This window comes from Diadema setosum, chromosome 18, assembly GCF_964275005.1.
Source record: "Diadema setosum chromosome 18, eeDiaSeto1, whole genome shotgun sequence".
NCBI lineage: Eukaryota > Metazoa > Echinodermata > Echinoidea > Diadematoida > Diadematidae > Diadema > Diadema setosum.
This window is the reverse complement of record NC_092702.1, coordinates 18,243,512-18,265,910: the sequence shown is the minus strand read 5'-3', so window position 1 is coordinate 18,265,910 and position 22,399 is coordinate 18,243,512. Positions and strand designations below refer to the sequence as shown.

General features: G+C 39.3%; 1 protein-coding gene across 1 annotated transcript in view; it reads right to left on the bottom strand.

The window, feature by feature from the left end:
- The window catches only part of LOC140241376 (cilia- and flagella-associated protein 46-like), a 94,473-nt gene that overhangs the window by 21,731 nt on the left and 50,343 nt on the right, over positions 1–22,399 (bottom strand). Inside the window, exons 34-54 of the mRNA XM_072321106.1 lie at positions 21,719–21,946; positions 21,006–21,071; positions 20,354–20,502; positions 19,561–19,659; positions 18,893–19,034; positions 17,601–17,699; positions 15,139–15,303; positions 14,314–14,516; positions 13,466–13,645; positions 10,930–11,065; positions 9,729–9,875; positions 9,241–9,311; positions 8,647–8,725; positions 7,954–8,040; positions 7,008–7,181; positions 6,058–6,147; positions 5,122–5,394; positions 4,227–4,324; positions 3,701–3,850; positions 2,925–3,048; positions 746–864 (exon numbers count right to left, since the gene is read on the bottom strand). Coding sequence (XP_072177207.1) covers positions 746–864; positions 2,925–3,048; positions 3,701–3,850; positions 4,227–4,324; positions 5,122–5,394; positions 6,058–6,147; positions 7,008–7,181; positions 7,954–8,040; positions 8,647–8,725; positions 9,241–9,311; positions 9,729–9,875; positions 10,930–11,065; positions 13,466–13,645; positions 14,314–14,516; positions 15,139–15,303; positions 17,601–17,699; positions 18,893–19,034; positions 19,561–19,659; positions 20,354–20,502; positions 21,006–21,071; positions 21,719–21,946 — 2,879 coding nt within the window. The remainder of the gene's footprint in view (positions 1–745; positions 865–2,924; positions 3,049–3,700; positions 3,851–4,226; positions 4,325–5,121; positions 5,395–6,057; positions 6,148–7,007; positions 7,182–7,953; positions 8,041–8,646; positions 8,726–9,240; positions 9,312–9,728; positions 9,876–10,929; positions 11,066–13,465; positions 13,646–14,313; positions 14,517–15,138; positions 15,304–17,600; positions 17,700–18,892; positions 19,035–19,560; positions 19,660–20,353; positions 20,503–21,005; positions 21,072–21,718; positions 21,947–22,399) is intronic.

Below are 22,399 nucleotides of genomic sequence, written 5' to 3'. Positions count from 1 at the left end.
CATAAATTCAAATCTCCCTCTCACAAGACAATACATCAATTTGCTTGAGCACTTCAATATACACCTCTCAATAACTACTGGTATCATTGACAATGAACATTCATTACATACAGCACTACCACAACATTCAGGAAGCTGCCTTGCTCATACATGTAGCATCAATTAATTTTACCACCATGTCAATATGTGTAGGGCAATGTTGTATCTCAGTTGGTATATACCAGGTATTACAAAACCTCCTCACTTAATTTTGAGGACCAAAATTACTGATTTGAGTTTTTGAACATTACACTACTAAATGTAATTCAAAACAATGTTCACACATTATTCTGATATCACTTTGCAAAAATGTTGTGAATATGAAAAGGGTGTTTTTTGGGGTTTTTTATTTTTTTTGGTTTTTGGTTTTTGCTCCCCTGAAAATTAATAACTTTGAGATGCGAGGCTTTGTCAACCAAGGGAAAAAATGAAATGTTCACTGTAGCAGCTTCACGGTGTCAGAGACGACCAAGCCCAGGTTTGGGCACATGTGAGTGATTTAAGTTCTTAAAAGGAACACACACACAGTGATCAAATGTTTTTGTAATGCAGCCTCCCCTCACAAAATATGTCTGCATGACCATACAGCAGACTGATAACTAGGATCTGTTGAATCCACAAAAAGAAAAATACAGCAAAACAAAAACAACAGATTAGAAGACAAAGTGGATGAGGTGATGAGGACTGTATGGAAGAGATGGATTACCTGACAGCAGGTTCCAGGTAGGATGTGATGGGTCTGAGGTAGTCTTCCAGGGATGCTAGAAGCACCACAAACTGCTCCTGGAGTTTCTGTTCAGCCTCCGCAAGATCATCTGACAAATCCTGGTATAAAAAGAGTTACCGTAAGAGGGATTAAATCAATGCACTGAATCAAATTTACTGTTTCTCAGTTTTGTTTAATTTTTTCTTCTTTCTTCTTTTTTTTTTGGGTATAGATGGAGAAACTGTTTACTTAACAGCAAAACAATTGCATCACTGCATTCAGAACTTTAAGAATATTCTTTCCCATTTTGTAAACAAGTTGTGAATGTTACATCAACTTCAATCTTATCCATCCCTTATGAAAATAAGAAAAACAAAAGAAGCAAACTATTGAAACATTAACTCACGGTAAGTTGCCATTTTGAAAACCCTCGTAAGGAAAATATGACCACAAAATGAATTTTTTAACTAGAAATGTCGCTTTGGCGACTGGTATGCCTCCGCCATAATGCATGATTTTCCCAATAGGTCTAGATAGTACATGTGGACAATGTGTGATTACATTTTCACAAAATTGGCAAAATATTAAAATGACAAGTTTGTCACAAATGTGTTGAATGTTCACCTTCCTTGACCAAGGTTTAATTGGATGAATAGGAGAGCATGTATCTAGGGATTTAAGGACTTTAACTTGACTTTGACCCATTCATACATTTAGGCATTGAGTAATTTTCAAGGTACAGGTGTGGAGAAAAAGTGCAATTTCTGTATTAAATAGTAAATTGTTACCATTTTCATCTGGCCCTTGACCCTAAAATTCATAAGATAATTACTTTCAGGTAGAACATGCATAATATGTACTAAGTTTCAAGATAACTTGAGCCACTTCCGAGATATGGCGGAAAAAGTTAGTTCAGCACTTTCACTTGATCTTTGACCTTTTGACCTTTGAGGCAAAAAAAAGAAGAAAAAAAAAAACTTTCCAGAGAATTTCTATTACGTTACACACGCATACACCAAGTGTAAAAAAAATAACCCTGCTGGCATTGCATAAATATGAGGGTAATAGTAAATTTTGAAGTCTTGCACTTGACCTTTGACCCCAGACCTTTGACCCCATGAACCCTACATTCTCTAGATAATCACTTCCAGTCAGTACATGTATATACTATGTTCCATGAAGATACCTTGAACAATTTTCCAAGGTACGGAGAAAAAAAAGAAGTTTTAATATTTTTACTTTACCTTTTGACCTTTGACCTTTGACTTCATGACCCAAACTTTCACCAGAGAATCTTAATTGGGTAATACATGTATACACTAAGTTTCAAGAAAATATCTTCAGGCATTCAATAGATATGGTGGAAATAGTGAAATTTTATGTATTTGACCCTGACCTTTTGACCTTTGACCTCATGACCAAAACTTTCACCAGAGAATCTTAATTGGGTAATACATGTATACACTAAGTTTCAAGAAAATCTCTTCAGGCATTCAATAGATATGGTGGAAATAGTGAAATTTTATGTATTTGACCCTGACCTTTTGACCTTTGACCGCATGATCCAAACTTTCACCAGAGAATCTTAATTGGGTAATACATGTATACACTAAGTTTCAAGAAAATATCTTCAGGCATTCAATAGATATGGTGGAAATAGTGAAATTTTATGTATTTGACCTTGACCTTTTGACCTTTGACCTTGAGCATGTGCACCCAAAAGTTGATAGGCACAACTTCACCCCCTAATACACATACATGCCAAGTTTCATTAGGATACCTCAACAGGTTTCGATAGTTACCTTGTCCACAAAATTCATTACGGACGGACGAAAGGACGGACGGACGGACGGACGGAGGGACGGAAGGACGGACGGACAACCCGAAAACATAATGCCTCCGGCACCACTTCGTGGCGGAGGCATAAAAAAATTCTGCCAAGGCTTTGTGAAACTAAAGACTTATGTTTTCACATTTTTTAAGTTTCTCGTATGGTTTTCCCGGTAATGTAAGTTAATCAGGTGAGTTACAATAGAGCACTAATGCTTATGGCTCTCTACACAGAGTCCATCCTGATTAGTTTTGGTGATAATTTACTGTTTACAAACTAGTTATTCTAGTTCTTTGTTGCATCAAAGGACCAGGCCATGGTGGGTAATGCCTTCCCCCGGTCCGTTACCTTGACGACCTCCTTCATGTCATCCGAGAGGTTCTCCAGCATGCGCTGCCTCTGGGCCTGCTGGGATCTCTTGTACTCTGCCTTCAGCAGAATCGACATCACCTCCTGCTTGTGCTGCCGGAATCTGGGCGGGGCGGAGAAAGAGGGGCGTAGAATGACATGGCTTGACCCTCGACCTGTTACCAGCACTAAAAGATATGGCTACCACCTCAGAATGCTATGTAAGGCATTACCATACAGTTACTCCTACTGTTGTACTTTTATATAATAGGTATTATATTTTCATCCAAATATGAAATATTTTTCATTCGAATATTGCAGAGAACAAAAAGTGCCAAAAATGAATCCAATTTCACTGCCATCTAAATGCTGATTTAGCATTAGCATGATTTAAAAAAAATCAAACCAGTAAATTTTCAATATTTTTCAATGTGTTTATAAAACAAGAAAACATGACAGTAAGAAAGAGTGGAAGAGTAGGATTCATAGCAATAATAATGTAACACTAACTGTGAAGCACAGCAAAATTAGATGGAGAGCACAGTTCTGAAACTTAATTACTAATACATACAATATTCCTACAAATGAAATACAAATTTTCTCATGTTTTTTGTTTTCTTTTTGTTCTGGAACAACTCGACTCACGTCATGATTATCCCAAACATTTTCTGGAAAATTTGCTATCTTCCATATCAATGTGTTAAACTTAGGAGTTGAGTTTCTAAGGAGAATCATATAGCCCAGTATAACACACTGATCACTGACAAGAAACCGACCTGTAGCAGAGGTTTTCCAGGGCTGAGGGCTCCACCAGGCTGCGGGTGACCTTTGCCCTGGAGACCTGGCTGCTTCCGCCCTTTGACCTTCCGCCCTCCTTGCCACCTGACGCCTTGGGTTTGTCGAGCAGAGCCCCATACAGGATGGATCTGTTCGAAAAGGGTAGAAGGGGAGAGATACATGGACATCAACTTCTGTGTCTGCAACTAGAAGTACCATGAACACCATCACACGAATATTTCACACACACTTTTTTCATGCAGAGCTTCTATCATTTTCTCCTTCAACTGTCACAACATAACAAAACAAAAAAATCATTAGGCTACCCCCAACGATTCACTTCCCTTCCTCATTCCAGCAAGAAAGGAACTGCGATATACATGAAAGGCACCAACTCATACACTTCTATGTAAACTCATAGGATAGCATGGATGTTCTCAATAACCCCTTCAGTTCTGCATGTAGCATGTTTACATACAAATGCACATGCAGAAGGCAGGCATCCATCCAGATAAAGATACTCACCTGTCATCCGTGTGCTGGAGGATGATGATGTTGAAGTTTGGTGGCAGCTCCTTGAGGAGGTCGAGATGGTTTGGAGCAATGGCGAGTCGCTTCCAGGCCTGTACAGATGAAGAAGAGACAGAGATAGACAGATATAGCAGTCATATCCTAATTAAAAGTCCTAGCACAGCAACCAGCCTATTTGCGGTACTTTAACATTGCTTGAAATACATTGTAACAAAGCCTTTTCATTTTTTACAGTATAATGCTGTTTTCAGCTTGAGTACAAGATTGGCATAACTTATTACCTATGGGCCACATTAACATCTTTAGGTATGATATTGTGAGGAAATCAAGACCATGTCTTGGAAAAAAAAATGCATAACAGGTTGGTGTGTGTGTGTGTGTGTGTGTGATTGAGGGGGGGGGGGGGAGGGGAGGAAACAATTTCAGAACAGAATAGTACAGTTTTGAGTAAAGTAAAGAACTGTGACAATCACCCCTGACAAGTATGATAATGTTCATCTTTCAAGCTGGTCTTCATGGAAATGATATAAAGTACAACATACCATGAAAAAGCTTGGACAAAAAAGCTTGGACAAAAAAAAAAAAAAAAAAAAAAAAAAAATGTAAAACATTGAAAAAATGTACCATAATCTTTGTAGGAAGAGAATTGTTGTTATGGTAGTGTCTCATATATCCAGGTTTGTGTAAGAACCTTTTTTGTGCATTCACAATTTCGTTATTCATGGACGATTCATGATTCATAGCTGTGAGAGCAGCAATTACTGTAATGAAATGTAATGCCTGGGAGTGATCTTTTCACAAGAAAAGGAAGCATCCATGTCATTTCAGGGTCACTTCAGAAAGATAAGTAATTTCTTGGGGGGGGGGGGGGGAGTTCGGTTCCACCCACCTCTGACTCAGCGTCAAGGGTGCCCACAGCGGTCTTCATGATGGTGCCGACGCCCTGGTTGCTGGCGATGTCCCCGGCCAGGATCTGGTGCCGCTGGTGGAGGAGGTTGGCCTGGCGGGAGGTGGTGGGGTCAATCTGGGCCCGTGACAGGGTGTCCTCAAGGGCCACCGAGGCCTGGCAACTCTGGTAGAGGGCCAGGTACTGGGAGGCCATGCCCTGGTCATACTGACCGCTAGCCTCAATGATGTCCATGGAGGCTGACCGCACAATTTCCTGAAGCGCAAAGCAAACACAATACCTCATCATATTATGGCATTCTTACCCATTTCATAAACATTTTTAAAAGACAACATTAACAACTTCCTATACATAAAGTCATAAAAGAAAAAAAAAGTTCTTTATCAAATGCTATACAAATTCTTATGAATGAAAAAATATATAATATATACATATATAATATATCTTCTATTTTTTTTTTTTCTAATGGCATATTAACATGGCATGGAATGCAAATTTATGGCTGTAGACTTTTGAATAAGTTGTTTGTTACACTATTTTTGGTCAAGTTTTTGGGTATACAGACTGTATCAATATTTTTTAGACTGTCATTTACAAGGCTGCTAACCTCAGTGATCAAAATGCAAAACATACTGATACACATTTAAAGAAATCACATTTTAAAGGTTAAAAGTATTATTTTTGTTACGATAAGGGAAAACTGCACACATTAAACATGCTAGCTCAAATTTTTTATGAAACATATTTTTTTTTTCATACACAAAGCAAAACAAAACATACAATAAACATACATTGTATGTTTTCACTTATGGTCTAAGTAAAGCATACTGATACTAAGAATTAAAAAAAAAAAAATTATATTTCTCGGTACTGTAGCTCTGTATTTTGTAGATATTCCTGAAATCTTCTCGTACACACCTTCAATCCAGCTTGCAAGGCCAGCTGCACACTCTGGGCCAAGACTTCTGTGGCCTGGCTCAAATACAGCTCTGACGCCGTCTGCTCAGTCTGTAGGAAGGAGAGGTCAAAGTTCAGACATCTCAGCTTGCAATCATAGATGAAGTAGTACAGTTGGTAAGCAAAACAAAGAAAATAATGATAATAATGACAATAATTGAATATCTATAAGAAAAAAAAAATAATAGATAGTTGTGCCTTGCAGGCTCCAGGAAGATGTAAACCAAAATTACACAGAGAATATACTCTATGGAGAAAACTTTGCACCATTTATTTGCTCATATTGACAGTGGTGACTTTTCTAACCACAATTTGTTGTGCTTTTTTTTTTTTTTAAATCAATGGGTCTTGCTCAGCAAAAAGCCAGCATTGATCTGACACAACACTTGTGGCTATTAAATAAAGGTGCATGGAGTAGGACCACTCTAAAGGGGGAAGTGGCAAGAACCTGCCTAAGACAAGGTCTGGACACTTGTTACCATGACAACAGTGTCTATGGTGATGACACTGCCACTGTAGCTACTACTACTACAAATAGAATAATATGAAGATGACAGTGATATCAGGGCTTGACATTAGTGGTGGCCCGGTGGTCCAGGGCCACTAAAAATCGATGTCGGGCCACTAAACTTTTGAAAAGGTTATCTTTTGCTGATCAGGCAACCAAGATTTAGAAAAGTGTTACCTTTCCTTTTATTTTGGGCCTCAAAAATTTCAATTTTAAAGATTTTCGTGGCCTGAATGGGATGCCAGAGAAAAAAAGTTAGTGTTGGGCCCTGGCGATAATGATAGTGATGATTTCCATAGGGGTATTTGTCATGATAATCACAAATTCAAGCTGTAATGAAGACAGCAACTGTCGGATGTCTGCAATGACCCTCGACTTAGCTTTTATTTCTATTCCAACTCACTCTGTACTGGTTGACCATCTTCTGGATGTTCTCAGCCTGTCTGATCTCCTGAGGGGATGGCTCCTCTTCCTTCTTCTCCGCCTCGGGTGGAGCCTCAGCCTCCTCTTCCCCATCTGCGGGGGGAGGTGGGGCGGCGGTCTTGTTGGTGGTCCCCGTCGTGGCAGACACCAGATTCTAGGGCAGACAGGGTTAGTTTATTGCGTACTTTAATTCCAGTTCACAATGTAATTGACCGTGGTGATCATGACACCAAAAATTGATGGTGTGTCTGATTCATATAATACCACTGATGCATACAACATCACTGATAAGTACAAAGAAAAGAGGGATAAAATTATAATTCAATGAGAATTTTGTTGGAGACTTGTGTATTCACCAAATCATTCCAGTATATGTCTATATTTAAATGGGATTGTATGGTATGTTCTATACACTCTTTGTTATATATGTCTGGGACAATATCAAGACATCAACATGATGCCATTCAGCTGAAGTGAATAGCAAAGCACAGAAATATTATGAACTGGGAACATCACACTATGAGAATATGAGGGGGGGGGGGGAAAGAAATATCTTGAATATGTTGCAAATCTGCATTTGTTGGTCTTATCCATACATTCTTGATTCCATTTATTTCAATGAAGTCAACTCTTTTGCTAGTGTCCAAGAAAGACATATGTGTAAGATGACTTGTCATTGCTTTTCTTTGTGATCTGAAATTATGTTTTTGAACAACATGCTGAAGAAAACAGGAAAGGGTGGTTTTCTTTATTGAGAACAAAGATCAATGAAAATAGATCAATTCTTAAACTCTAGAAGCATACTCCCAAGATTAGGGTTTTACAGGAAGCACTCAGTAGAGTTAAGAGATGCCATATTTTAGTACTTTTGAGACACCATAGAGTTAAAGGACACCACAAAGTTAGTCAACTTTGAGTGAACTCACCATGAACTGGACATCCCACTGATTGGGTGCGCTGGGGCCTCTCTGAATTCCCAGCATTCTCAAACATCGCCCGAGGTTGTACAAGGCCTGATGGGATTATCACAAGTATGCCAAGAGGAGTTATACATCGAAAATCACAGCAATGCTCTCTTGCATTTGAAATAAACTTGCTCAAACTCTACCTACATGGATTATTTTGGAGATGGTGATCTCTTAATCTCTAAACAAATCGCTTTGCTTTTCCTAGAAGAGTGATGAATATGTGTTTTATAATATCTCTCAAAGCCTAAAATGATTGCATGTGTTCTCTTGCTAACTTTACTTGTAAAATTAATTCACTGCGTTTTAATTGACACGCATATCAAAGAGCAAACTCCTTTCATGTCATGACAGAATTACATAATTATGATTTTCAAACACACTCTGCCTATCATTTAAGCATATCATTCATGACTAGCTGCTATGAATCAGGGAACTGTTGGCCTAGCTGCCATAATCGGCGTTCTCTTCGAGTGAATAGACTAATTGAAAGTAAAAATGGAATTGCAAACTGCATGTCCTTGGGCCTATACAGCACCGCTGGGTCAAATGTCAAAAAGAGATTGAAGTCTTTCCTTTTTCTTTTTCAATCTTATAAAATAAATTCACAGAATTATATCAGTCTATACTATGCCTCTTGTTTCTGAGACTGACCTTTGCCCTGAGGGTGGCGATGGAATTGGCGAGGGTCAAGGCACTGGTCAGCTGACTCAAAGCCTGGGACGCCATGGTGCTGTGGTCACATCACAACAAACATTGAGAAGGAATGTGGCTATGAATGATGAGCGCTCAATATACATGCACATGCTTATATGCGTTTAGTGGATGATGGCTGCAGGGCACAGTGCTTCACAGAACTCATGAATTTCACAATTTAATCATTTCATCATTTATTCAGTTCAGTCTACCCACAAAACCTTAAATTTTATATTCCTATGCTATCAAGCTTATACTCCATTAAGATAGAAATGATCATATGAAACATATCATAATATCAAGCTTTAAACATATTAAGACATTGAAAATAGTTTCAAATCTTTATGGTATTGTCATGGACATGAACCATGTTCACTTTAATAAAAACTTTGATGTGGTTATACGGTACATCAGCATGCCGCAAGTAAAAATATTTTATGGCTGTTCCGACATTGCAATTCTGTCAATAGTATAACTTGAATTGAGAGGAAGAGTGATGGAGATATATGCTGCGCACAAAAAGAAAGAGAAACAGACAAGTTTTCTTACTACCTTGTGAGGTCTTTCCAGTCCCGAGCAACATCAGTCATGACTGGCGTGGCAGCGATGAATTCTTCTACCAGCTGTGGGGGCGTTTGTGAGATAAACAGAGGTTAAAAATCTTGTTGCTTGACTATTCACATTCATAGCCTCTAACAGTTTTGGACAGTAGCCGAGATGACCATATCAAAAGTTGTATCAAAATGGCAAAGAAAACAGAACTGTATAGTGTAAGCATTTTGCATGACTGCATAACAATTTATGTGCATTGTGGGGAAAAAAACAACAACAACACATCATTACATTTCAATATACTCTCACTTCATGGTCAAAATCCTTACTTATTGTGAATCTGCACCTGAAATCCTCGTGGCTGAACAGGCCAAATTTTACAATTCATGCTGAGGGGAAAACAGGGCAAACATTGCATATACAACAGAATTGGAGATGACAGACCATCCTTATGTTCAACCTTGTCTTAAACAGTAAGGCTTCCTTACCTTCTCCAATGAGCTTTTCCTCGATTCGGCCACCCTGTAGACTCGGTTCTCCTCTGTAAAGATGGCCAACATGTCGATGAGGAGTTCGCTCAGGGTCAGCTTGGCCGCACACGCCTCCCGCTGCACCGGTAGACTCACGTTTCTCATCTGGCATGAAATGTTCGAGATGTTAACATGTAACGTTGAAGTTAATTTACTTGAAAGACTCCACACTCCCATTGTTATGGCACATGCACAATATTTCATATAACTCAATCAAGTTAAAGTAACCTAATCAGTGGAAACAAAGTGTTAATCTTACATAAACACCTTTTGCATGACAACAATACGTCTACTGTTTATGAACCATTTATACTATTTAAAACACAGCAGAAGGTGGATCAGGGTATGCAGAGGAGAATATATTAATTTCTGTTAAACTGTTTCGCTGTGTGCCCTGAGTAATAGATATTGGATGCTTTATAATTTTACTAGATAATTCCGATAATGACGCTGAAAAATATCATGATGATAATGTTGATAACTAGAACATCAACTATCAGAAAATTCATAAATATATCTCTGTGTATCAAGAGTGAAAATATATTCACAAACAAGAAAAACCATAAAAGGGAGAGATATTATAGAGAGCATGAATCTACACCAACGCAAGAACAAATATGCCCACAGGCGGATCTTAAAAGTATCAACAGATGAAATTGCTAATCTTTATGGGATACTTTAATCCCACATTTGAATCATTCTTCCCAATCATCAAATTGATGGAGAAGGCTGTTTAATCTTAATAAGCCACAGGGCACAGCAGGAATTTTACAACATTCACTTTCATTTCTTTCATTTTTTATTTTTAACACTGCAACATCCTACTGCATACTGAATATCTTCTTGTGGAAATCTTCACAGGTGACATTTATTTCCCATGAAGGGCAGATCAAAGTTTAATAAACATGGTGGCCTGAATTCACCAAGATAGCTGAATCGAATCCATGGTTTAGAATATACACTGTAAACCACCAACAATAAAATGAATTGTAAAATAGATACACCTTTCACATGCACATGTCAGGGGGTGTTCATTATTATGTTTGTCAAATCTGTCATGCACCACCTCACACAACCAAAATCTGCATAATCCACAGATTAAATTTAAACTATCTTTTTTAAATTATGGTCAGTGAGTAGGTGTTTATGTGTGACTTACGTCTGGGACCGAGAATAGGGTGAGGGTGTGCATGAGGAGTTCATCGGCAGTGACGACCACTTTCTTCATGAGGGTGAAGGCTTCCAGCAGGAACTTGTGCTGGAGCTCCTTGTCATGACTGTCGCAGGCAAAAAGCCTGGCAGAAGGTGGGGGGGGGGGGGGGGTAAAGATGACAGAATTGTAACAGTTACCGTAAAACCAGAAATTTTTGAATGCATGAAACTGTAAGGAATTCGCATGCATGAAACTTTTGAGAATTTTGTAAGAAAGCAGGATTCACGAAAAGTAAAATGCATACTAAAAAGTCCTGTCTACACAGTGCCTTGAATGTCAGTGGAAATTCCCAAAAGTTTTGAGCTGTGAAAAAGGCCGTCAGCTCCAATTTGCGAAAGTTTCATGGTGTCAATATTTCTGGTTTTACAGTAACACTTTACGAGTAGAATAGGACACCTGACTGCAACTTGTCAAACTTTTTAGTTGGCTTTCAAATTTGGAATCGTCTCATGTACAAGGCAAACTTTTTTTTTTCTTTCCAATTTTGGGAAGTACCAAAAGTCAGGGGCGTGCCGTGTGTAATAAAACACAGTAGGACAGCCATCCTGTCCTTGATGATAAAAGACTGAAATGAAATAAAGGAATGAATGAAAGTTGCTAGAGAGCCTTATTCTCAGTGGCTAACTTAAGCATGTTGTAATTCTATACGTGATCTGTCACCACAGAGTTATGATTACGTCAAGACATTACAAAGTGGAAAATTTCACACTTCATTTCAACTTCAAAGTTAATATTTTCCCCTTCAAAACTATGCTTATCTGCAAGCCAGCTGTTTTACTGGTTCTGTGGTTATTTTCTTAAAAGGAAATTAAGCAGAACAATTTATTCATTTGAGTCACACTTGAATTATTCATATCTTCAATACTCTATAATGGATTGACAGTTGGACTTAAAGACTTTGTAGGCCTACTCTTTTTTGCTCAAACATGTATAATATTCCTTCTTTTTAAGTATGGCTCACAGTTCTCTGTAATAACCATATACAGATTTATTTTTTGCCTTTTCACTGATAGAATAGTTGTTGCTGTGGGGTTTTGTTGATTGTGTGAGAATTGGCAGTGCTGTAAAGCTGGTATCTCACTGAGCAGCGAACGTTTGCGAACTAGTGAATTTGACATTCGCCAACTTTTCTGACGAACGTTTGCGAAAAATCAAGGTTCGCTTCTGCCATTAGCGACAGTTAGCGACTTTTAGCAATGTTTAGCGACAATTAGCAACACTTCAGCGAATGTTTGCCAAAGTGTTTGCGAAACAAAGGTGGCGACTATTAGCGAATGTTAGCAAATGTTAGCGACAAATTTGCAAATGTTAGCGACAGTTTTGCAAATATTAGCAACTGATGGAGATGTCAAGAGCTTCAAGAACTTTCCTAGAGTGGAACCTTGTCTGTTTCAGAAGCTTTTATATAGGAACCATATGGTTACTTGTTCGCTAGCAGTGGCGAATCAAATAAAAATGTTAGCGACATCGTATTGCGACCGTTTGTGAATTCTTACGAGTGTTTTGCGAATGTTTGCAACTGTCAGCGAAAATACAAATTCGCAAAGGTTCGCAAAGAAATTTTGAACACATGTTCAAAATTTCTTTGCGACAAGAAAAACTGTTTGCGACAATAAAAACCATTTACGAACTTTCTTGCGACTGTTAACGAACCTTTTGCAACCCTTTATGAACCCTGGCGAAATCCCAAATTCGCTACGTTCGCAAACGTTCGCCGCTCAGTGAGATACCCCCTTAAAATAAGTGTAGTTCCATCTAGTGTGAGTATGAATAGGCATACATAGAGCCATAAGTTATGTGTGTGCCTTACTCCTTATTTGTAGGATCTACCCTTTTTATCTATCTGTGTATAATATATTATGTAAATTATGTAATTGTTACTTTCCTTTTGTTGCTGATCTGTTCAGCTCTAATGTTGCTGGTCAGAGAGCTTAAAGGGATCGTATAGTTTTGGTTGAGACCTAATTTCAGGTTTCTAACATTTTTTTGGTGAGATAATGAGAAACCTCTTATGAAATATGAAAGAGCATGTAATTCTATGAGGAATTCAATGTTTAATTGATGAAAATTGGTCTTGAAATGGCCGAGATATCCAAACAAGAGCGATTCTAATAAAGTGAGGGACCCATACTTTATTACGATCGCTTTGTTTTACTTTGTTTTTGGATGCTTCAGTAATTCCAAACCCGATTTTCATCAAATAAACTTTGAATTCCTCTTAAAATGGTATGCTCTGTACTGTATCATAAGAGTTTTCTTGGTATCTTGCAAAAAGTTAAAAGCCCAATTCTAATCTCCACCAATACTGTACCATCCCTTTAAGTTTGCAAAGTGCTAAATTGATAAATAGATATATAACTATACAAATACAAACTGTATACCAGTGGACAGCTTAAGCTGCAAAAAATCTAATAAACATCATATCATTCAGAAAAATGTCATGCGTTGACTTATCAGGCTTTCATAATGATTTGAAGCCTACCTGAGGATGTTTGCGTGCTGTTGCATAATCTGGACAGCCTCCTTCTGGTAGCCGGCTTGGCTCATCTCCTGGGCGCTGTGCTCAAACTTCTGGCAGGCAGTCTGCAGCTCCCGGTGGGCCTTGGGCTGCATGGTGTCTCTTGTCTCGTGCAGAACCTGGTTCACCTGGATGCTGGCATACCTGGGCAGGGGGAGGGAGTATACCAGAAACATAGCATTTTCTTTTTTTTTTTTACCTTTTAGCACTTTCTCTTTCTCCGACAACCCTCCAGCTATATTTAGCATGTGGAAAACAGAGAAATATTTCTCTCTTTATGCTGATCAATAGATGTCTCGATCTAGATTAGACCCTAGAAGTATCCCTAGATAAATCATCATTTTTCATTTCTCTGTTTAACCATGGGATTTGCTTGACACCCAGTCTTTTTGAAGGCTGTGAGAACTATATGGAATGATGAAGTTGTTCAGGGATGTAGAATGCCAGTATATGCATGTCCAAACAAAGAGATCTAACCTTCAGCTGAGGACCATGATGTTTATTTTCCTCTCAGTCAACATATGCACATTCACTGGAAATTCAGCTACAACACTGTATTTATGAGTAGCAAACCTTGTTGTGTTTTAATCTAATCTTGATACATAATGTCAAAGTTATGTTTGCTACATGATATCTAATAATTTCATGGTAGCTGCAAATTTTCTTCTGAAGAGTACTTTTTAATCAACAAATAATGCTTTATGCGAGTTTCTCATCAGAGAATCTGCAGATAGTCAAGTTTCGTGATAGTCAAAACCTTTGACAAGAAAAGAAATATGAAGAATCTTCCGTGGGAAGATCTCTGAACTCACTTTGCCTCCAGGGTGGCCTTGATGTACGAGATCAGTCCAGCCTTGTTGGGCCTCTGCTCAGCCAGCACAGTGAACGTCGCAAGGGATTTCATGAGGAGCGCCCTCGCCTTGTTGTTGCGCTCCCTGTCCTCGATGTCTCCCAGGTAGGCCTCCACCATTAGCAGGGTGGTGTCCAGCCAGAACATCTCATCTGTCTCTAAGGTCTGTCAGTGGTGAAACACAAGGGGAACACTTACACGCAAACGCGATAACATAGCAACACAGTAATCAATGTGTGGTAACCATGCAACCAGCAGGAAGGATGAGGCAATGAGAATTGGAGTGCCCTGCCTATTATATGGGAGCTCCAACCTAAAGATTAGTGTGTGTGAATAGAAGAAAAACAGAAGAAAATAGAGGAACAGGACATTGAGAGTTGAAGCAGAATTCTCATCAAAATTAATCATGTTATGATTTTGGGAAGTTGAGATCAAACAAACACAAATCGGCAATTTCATGATGTCACATGCAAGCTAATCCCTTATTGCTCTGCACTGCTAAAATGAAAAAGAAAAAAAGAATTCTCATTTTCCCATCAAGTAAATTCCCAATTGTATATGCACCTTCAATAAAATCATTGTAAATATTTTTGTATGCAACCCCTGCATGGACAAATTATACTGCCATCAATTACAAAAGCTACAAAGATTTTATGGAATTTCACACACGGGGCAAATGGAAGGTGAGCTCAAATGCTACCTACGTATATCAAGGGACTTGTCAATATCTGTTTGAGATTAGCCACACCTTCAAAATTTCATAACTTTCTTATATTTTTGTGCTGACCTGAGCCTCCTTGAGGAGGTTGATGGCCTGGCCAAAGTTGGCCTCGTCCGAGATGGCCAGACGGGCCAGGTTGAGCAGGATGTGGGCCTGGGTCCAGGTGTCCTCAAAGGCCTGGGCCGACAGGTAAGCCTCGTTCAGGAGCTCACGGGCCGACTGGTAGTAACCCTGTGAAAGGGAAGGTGGAGTGGGGCAATGGACCTCAATCATCTCAGTGGAAAGATATGGGATATGAAATTTGAAGTGTACTACAAATATTCCACAGTCATGTATATGCCATGAATTTCATAAGCAGGGATGCCAACCTTGTTAAAAGCATTGCAGCATTCTGACGGTAAAAGACATATTTTCTTTATGGAAAAAAAACAGTGTTTTTACCTTTTTCTGCAAAAGACATGTGTAGTAACACAATTTGGGAAAAACAGCATTTTTCCAAGATACTTGCAGTATTTTTGGCAGAAAATAAATGGTACAAAATACTGCAAAAAAAAAAGTAACAGTTGGCATCTCTGCACAAGGTACAATTTATTGCAAATAGGAAATTGTCAAAAAAAGTTTTGTGATCAGTAAAACTTGCAATCAAAAACCATAGCAACAGGTTCAAGAAATAATCATTATCACTTTTCAAAAGGCAAAGTAAGAGATTTCCCACCTTTGATACAATGTCTATTGCATTTGTGTTTACAGGATACAAGGTTTTGGCATGTTAGACATTTTGCTAATACAGTAAACCTCGGATAAGTCGACGTCGAGTGAGTCGAAAATCACTTAACTCGAAGCAAAATAAAAAGTCCCGATTTTTCCCTATGTATTTTCTCTAAGAAATATTTGGATAAGCCGAAGTACGAGAGTCGAATTTCGGCTGTGTCGAAGTAAAACATTCAGTCCCTTTTGTACAAAATACACGTAGTTTACATCACTTGAACCGAAGAAGATTTGTCTGGCATTCTCATTACATTTAGAGGAGAACAAAAAAATCGGCATGTCGCAAAACCCCGTCCCTGGCCTGCTGCAGGTTAGCATGCACACTCACCGTACCGCTCTACACGCATGTCGAATACGTACACATTTATACATGTATACACACAGCACATCGATCCATATACTTTATCCATGTCAAGCCAGAACTCCTTGGTCAACCAATCGCTGCTTTAATATTTTAGTGACAGGCCAAGTGGGCGGAGCTTATTTGTGCGTGCCCGGCTGGCTGTATAGTTTTGTTCAGTGGAGGTGGGATGGGCCTGGGAGAGTGTTTGTCTCAGGGTAGGTTGACAGAGATGGCTACTTATGTTGCACCATAGACATAGCACATGCACATTGCCACATTAGCGCAGACATTCTCAGAACTACGTTTAACAACTAGTATTGATACAAATTCCATGTTCAATTTAGAACAAAATAAGAACATTATCTTCAAGAACAGACAAATTTGAATGCAAACTCACATACGCACACACGCACGCACACACACACACACACACACACACACATGCATGCAAATGTACTATAATACATGTACATAACTGTGAGTCGGAAAAAATTCGACTCTCGCGAGAGTCGAATTTCACTTAAGTCGACGCATTTTTGCCAGTCCCGTGAGCTTCGACTCATGCGAGGTTTACTGTATTAGTACTCTGTCTTGTGAACTTTGTGAAAAATAAAGCTGCTGCTAAATATACGGTGTATACAGTTCATATTTGCAGGACAGTAAAAGTGACGTGTTTGGTAGCATATGGTGCTAAAAACCCTATGCATTCATTTGATAATACTATCATATTACAAAATATAATTACATGTATGATCAATGAACATACAAACTGTATGTGACCCTGCACCTCAAAACAAACAAAAAGTCGCCAGACATGAATTTTTAGTTAAGACCATATTCTGAAAGAGCATACTTTAAGCTTTAAAATGATGTATAACTCAAATCAAATGGGACAAAAAACAGGAAGTAAACCACCAGAGCAACAACAATGAAGGGATTATCAGATTAAAATGAAATTAAGCATGCCTCATTAACACATTCTGTCCATAATTAATGCCAACTTTCAAAGCAGTAGCACTATCTTTTCAAAAGTTATTAGAGTTGAAAGTGAAGAGTGTGGACAATGTTTTTCAGAAATGAAAAAGGGATTCTAAAGACACACCTAATCACACTATTCTACCAAAAATGTTCGAGAGAAACTGCTAAAAAACACACTTTCCTGCCTGTTTTATGATACCAAATTTTAGCATAATGTAAAAGAAGACCCGCTCTTTCAGAAAATAAGAAAAAGTCAAGTTCGGCTAGGTTGACCCATTTCACTTATTTTCAGTCCTCACACAAAATCACTGTGTGTGCGACTTTATGTTCGTTTTGAGGTGCACGGTCACATATAATGTTAATAGTAGATTCCAGCTGTACGAAGCCATTGAGGTACTATGACAAGAATCATTGAAAGAGTAAAAAATGGTTATCGAACCTGCTTGATGAGGATTTCTGCTTGTTGAGTCCATGCTTGCCTGAAGGTCAATGCACTCAGAGATTTCCTGAATCCCTTCACAGCCTCAACAATGTCAGTCTGCGAGGAAGAAAGAGGAAATTAAGCAAAAATAATGGCTCAGTGTGTCCCAACAGCTCACATTGGTTTTTGCTATCACATCACCTTTCCCTGAGCAAAGTTTGCTACTCGTATTTCTGTTTTGAGCAGCAATATTTCTTCTCCTGCTCTGCACATTACTGAATGTCATTCACATTACTGAATGCTATTCAGGTGACTGCCACTTGCAAACCAAAGACGCTTAACTAATAAGACACGAAAGTGCGCGCTAATCCTGTACAAAACAAATGGACAGCGCGCGGACCTTGAGCGTATTACGCACATCACCTGAGACGCGCTGTCTTGACACTTGATAAACAACAGCAGCGGCTTCAGGGACAGCGCGTCTCAGGTGATGTGTGTCTTTGCCTGAGACGCGCTGTCTTTGAAGATGTTGTTGTTTATCAAGTGTCTTTGATTGTGAGATCACGTGGTTGCCAAATTTTTACCTCCACGAAATAATCCTTATTACTTTAAAATCTCGTTCTTCAAAATAATCCCCTTAATCCGAAAAAAGCTATGACTATAATTTTTAAATCTTTTTAAAATAATAAAGATACCACTACCTTTGGAAATGAATGATGTTCCTAGGTGTACTGAGTTTGTACTTAGCTCTCTTTTGTATCGTCATGTAGGGAAGCCATTTTGTGTCCATTCTTATCGCGCGCCTTCGTATCTTGTTATCTACTATCTTTGTTGCAAACTGGCTGTGGTAGCTGTTGTCACACAGCCTTGATGATTGAAAGGAAAAATGCTATATATGATGTAATTTTTCTGAGGATCACTACTAGATGAATATCGGAACATACTAGACAGTGAATATACACTTTAAATGCTTTCTATGAGGTTGTGCACAGTACATGATTATCCTTGTAAAATACATCCTCAGTCATTCAGTGATGAGGATGAACGCTCCATGGTAAACTTCCTTTCTGGTTGTGGATGGGTGTCGGTTAGGACAGAGCCCCATGGCCTACTCATCTCCTCACAGGAAGATGGGTAAGTTGGGTGGGGGAGAGGGGGTGGGGGAGAGGGGGTGGGAGGGAGGGAGGAGGAGAGGATTTAAGAGTACAATGCCACATAGCCATAATGCAACTTACAGGGGAAGAGGAGGGGTGGGGGAGGACAAGGCCCCATGGCCTACAAATGTTCCCAGGCCCCCTTGGTCCACTCACCTTCTGGTCAGGAGGAATGAATGTCCTGACGGTCCTAGTCTTCTGCTGACCCGTCATGGCTCTCTTCATCTCCTCCAGCCGACTGGCTTCTCTCTTTACCTGGACCTGTCTCTCCCTCAGCTGGGCTATCTCATCACGGGACCTGGTGTAACGGAAGGGTTAATGAAGTGTAGTAGTTCGATATCTTTGCCATTTGACACTGTACTCCTTATGACACATTTTTTGCTGAACATCTCATAACACTCTGTCTTCTATATTGGACACCTCATAATACACCATCCTTTACGCTAAACACTTTACACTAAACACCTCATACTACTCTGTCACACATACAGTAGTTCACATCCATCTACACCAAGCAACTTAAAAGAGCTTTTGTCACTTCCTAAACAGGTTTAACTTTCGTTTTCACTGAATGACATGCATTCAGTCTTCTTAATCTAATGTGATGAGTTCCAAGTATACCAGACAAATTCTGTAAGGTTGTAAGCATGATACATAGGCATTTCGCCAGCACAATTAGCTGTTTCACATCATGTTCAGTAGAAATGCTGCATCTGTGTTTAAGTAGAGTCACACCACAGCACAATATTTCACAAAAGCGCCGAGACAATGAAAAGAACAATGGAGTCATATTTTGCCTCCCACAAACTAGAATGTATCCTTACTTCGCCTGTTCGTCCTGACTGAGGACTGTGGGTCCCACTTCTGCTTCGTGGAACTTTGCTGCTGCGGGAAGATTCATCTCCCAACAAACCTCAGCAGCACTGGAAGGTAATGGACAGAAGGTTGAAACACATACACATATGACAAACAACCCTATACACCATGGAGATTGAGAACAGGATTTAAAATGGATTGAAAGTCATATCACACTGATGCTCCAATAAGTCTAGCATTAGAACTGACTGCCACATTCGATGAACTCAATTCATTTTACGCAGCAATTGTATCTACAAACCTATTCAGACTATATTTAACAGATATTTCTGGACAGGAAAGAGATGTTGTACAGGAAGATGAAGAGGTATTGGAAGGAAGGAAGGAAGAGGATGATGATGCGATAGGAACATTTTAGCAAAAAAGTTGATGAGACAGCATTTGATTTTATGAGGTATCTTGTCTTGTCTGTACCGTGACCACAATCACACATGCATTTCTTCAATACGGTCCTGCTAAAATGACAAACTAACGAGTTCTTGAAGAGAGAAGCTTTAAATATAATTGTTGTAGTACATGTATCAATATTGGGTGTCATCTTTGTTTTCATTGATTTACTTGTTATATGTTTGTTTGCTTCTTTTTTTATGCAATGATGGAAAATAATAAATGACATGAAATCAAATGAAATCAAATTATTTGTTAGGGCTTCATGCATGGCCACGTCAATGATTTGCTGTAGAGATTTTGGAGTGTAACACACAGTGACACTTTCTAAAGCACCACTGCAGCAAGCCTTACATGAGGCGATAGGTCTTGGCGCAGGTCTCAGACAGGACCAGGTCCCGGGCGATGACCTCCGCCATGTTGAGGGCCGGGAAGACCAGGTGGTTGTAGTTTGCCGCTCGAAGCTCCGCCACCAGGGTCTCCAGGTAATACAGGGTCAGAGTCTGGCCAAAGAAAGCAATGCAGTGCATCAAGTCTATGCAAGTCTATGGTTAATTTCACACATAGCAAGTAACTGGGGTTATCAGTTGGTACGATGCTGATTTATAAATATAAAAAACAATGTCTAGTCACTCGCTGCCACTTTCACAACCTCTTGATTATGCATCTGAGAGAAAGACGTACTTACATGTCATGACAGAAGTGCAAATATGTTTTGCAATCACTTTTGTAATAAGCATACATCGCAATCATTCAACAAGTTGCTTGTGCCCTAAGCTTGGGACGGTGTGAATCCCAGTGCGACGATTTGTACGTCTACAGAGTATCAGTGAGAGACAAATTGCTCATGCAGAAGGAACTAACATCACTGAGAATTTGAGTCAACTGAATGGAAGCAAACATCCAAAGGATTGACTGATGAACTCCAGCAAGAAAAGGGATCTTAGTCCATGGCCTAGATTAGGCCCAAGACAAAAACAGTTTAGGTGATGGAATTAATACATACGGGTTTGACGATGCTCTCCTTGTTGATACTTTCACCAGACGGGTCGTGCTTGAAGGCTTCCCTGATCTGTGTCCAAACAAAAAGGAATCAAAATCATGATTACAACAGAGATCCTACAGATCGATTACCTGGCAATGAGGAACTATCAGACATATTACTAGTGTGGTGGCTGACACCAAATTAAAACTTTCACGGCTCTTCTCAAAAATTAAAAGAATAGCATGCATTTTTACATCTTTGCACACAATAGTGGAACTACTAAGTGTATTCTCCTGTTTTCTTCAATGTTGGATGACTTCATGTTGGAAAAAGTAATGAATTTTGCATGGTGATTTACTGACCAAATAAAAGTTCTATTGAATTGTAACTTCTGAAACAATTGGGGCATGTTCTATATTGAACCACATATCTCATCTTACTGCAAGCCAGATGTCTTAATTTATGACAAGATCTTCTCACTTTCCCCTAGTGAGTCAAGTATACTGTAGAAGCATCAGGCATAGTGGATAAGGCTCTTGAATCTTGAACAGAAATCTGTGCTTTGCGCCCTCAGATGAGATGTTTGACCCACATTATCCCTCTTGACCCGAGTATAAAACTGGTAACCTCGTAACCAATGTTAGTGTTACTGATAGTGGCGGGGAATTCTGGTGGGGCAGTATCAACACTTGACAAGAATATCATGGCTTAATGACATGAGTTATCGTATTTACCTCCTCGGGCACATCGTAACCAGCCCAGTCCTCTGGGGAGGATGGCACAGCATCGATGGGTCCTTTCCTTTTTGGTTTCTCCTTGGCTGGCTCTGCCTCCTTTCCCCCCTTGCCCTTGTCGGCTCCGCCCTTCTTGCCCTTGGCTGACCCCTTACCCGGTGCCTGGTCAGCGGCCGCAGCAGCCTTGGCCAGCTCCTTAGCGACTTGACCGGCAGAGCTGATGGACACCTGTCAAAGGTTGTTGATGGCAAAAAAAAAGATGAATGATGAACTGCTCTATCACATATGAATACACAATTGATTGTTACTATCATATACAAGAAACAATTAACAGACTGGCTAAAACAGCATTCTCTTTCACTATGGTATATTTGTGTATACGGTGTATTCAACATAGTAATTTTGTTATTGTTATATTCATACCTTCACAGTTTGGATGAATGATCATCTTCTTCATCATCATCATTATATTATTATCATCATCATCGCCATCAGCAGCAGCATTGTCGCCATCACCATCATTATAATCACCATCATCACCATTATCATCACCATCACCACCATCATCACCACCATCACCATCACTATTATCATCATCATCACCACCATCACCACCACCACCACCACCACCACCATCATCATCATCATCATCACAATCATCATCATCATCATCATCATCAT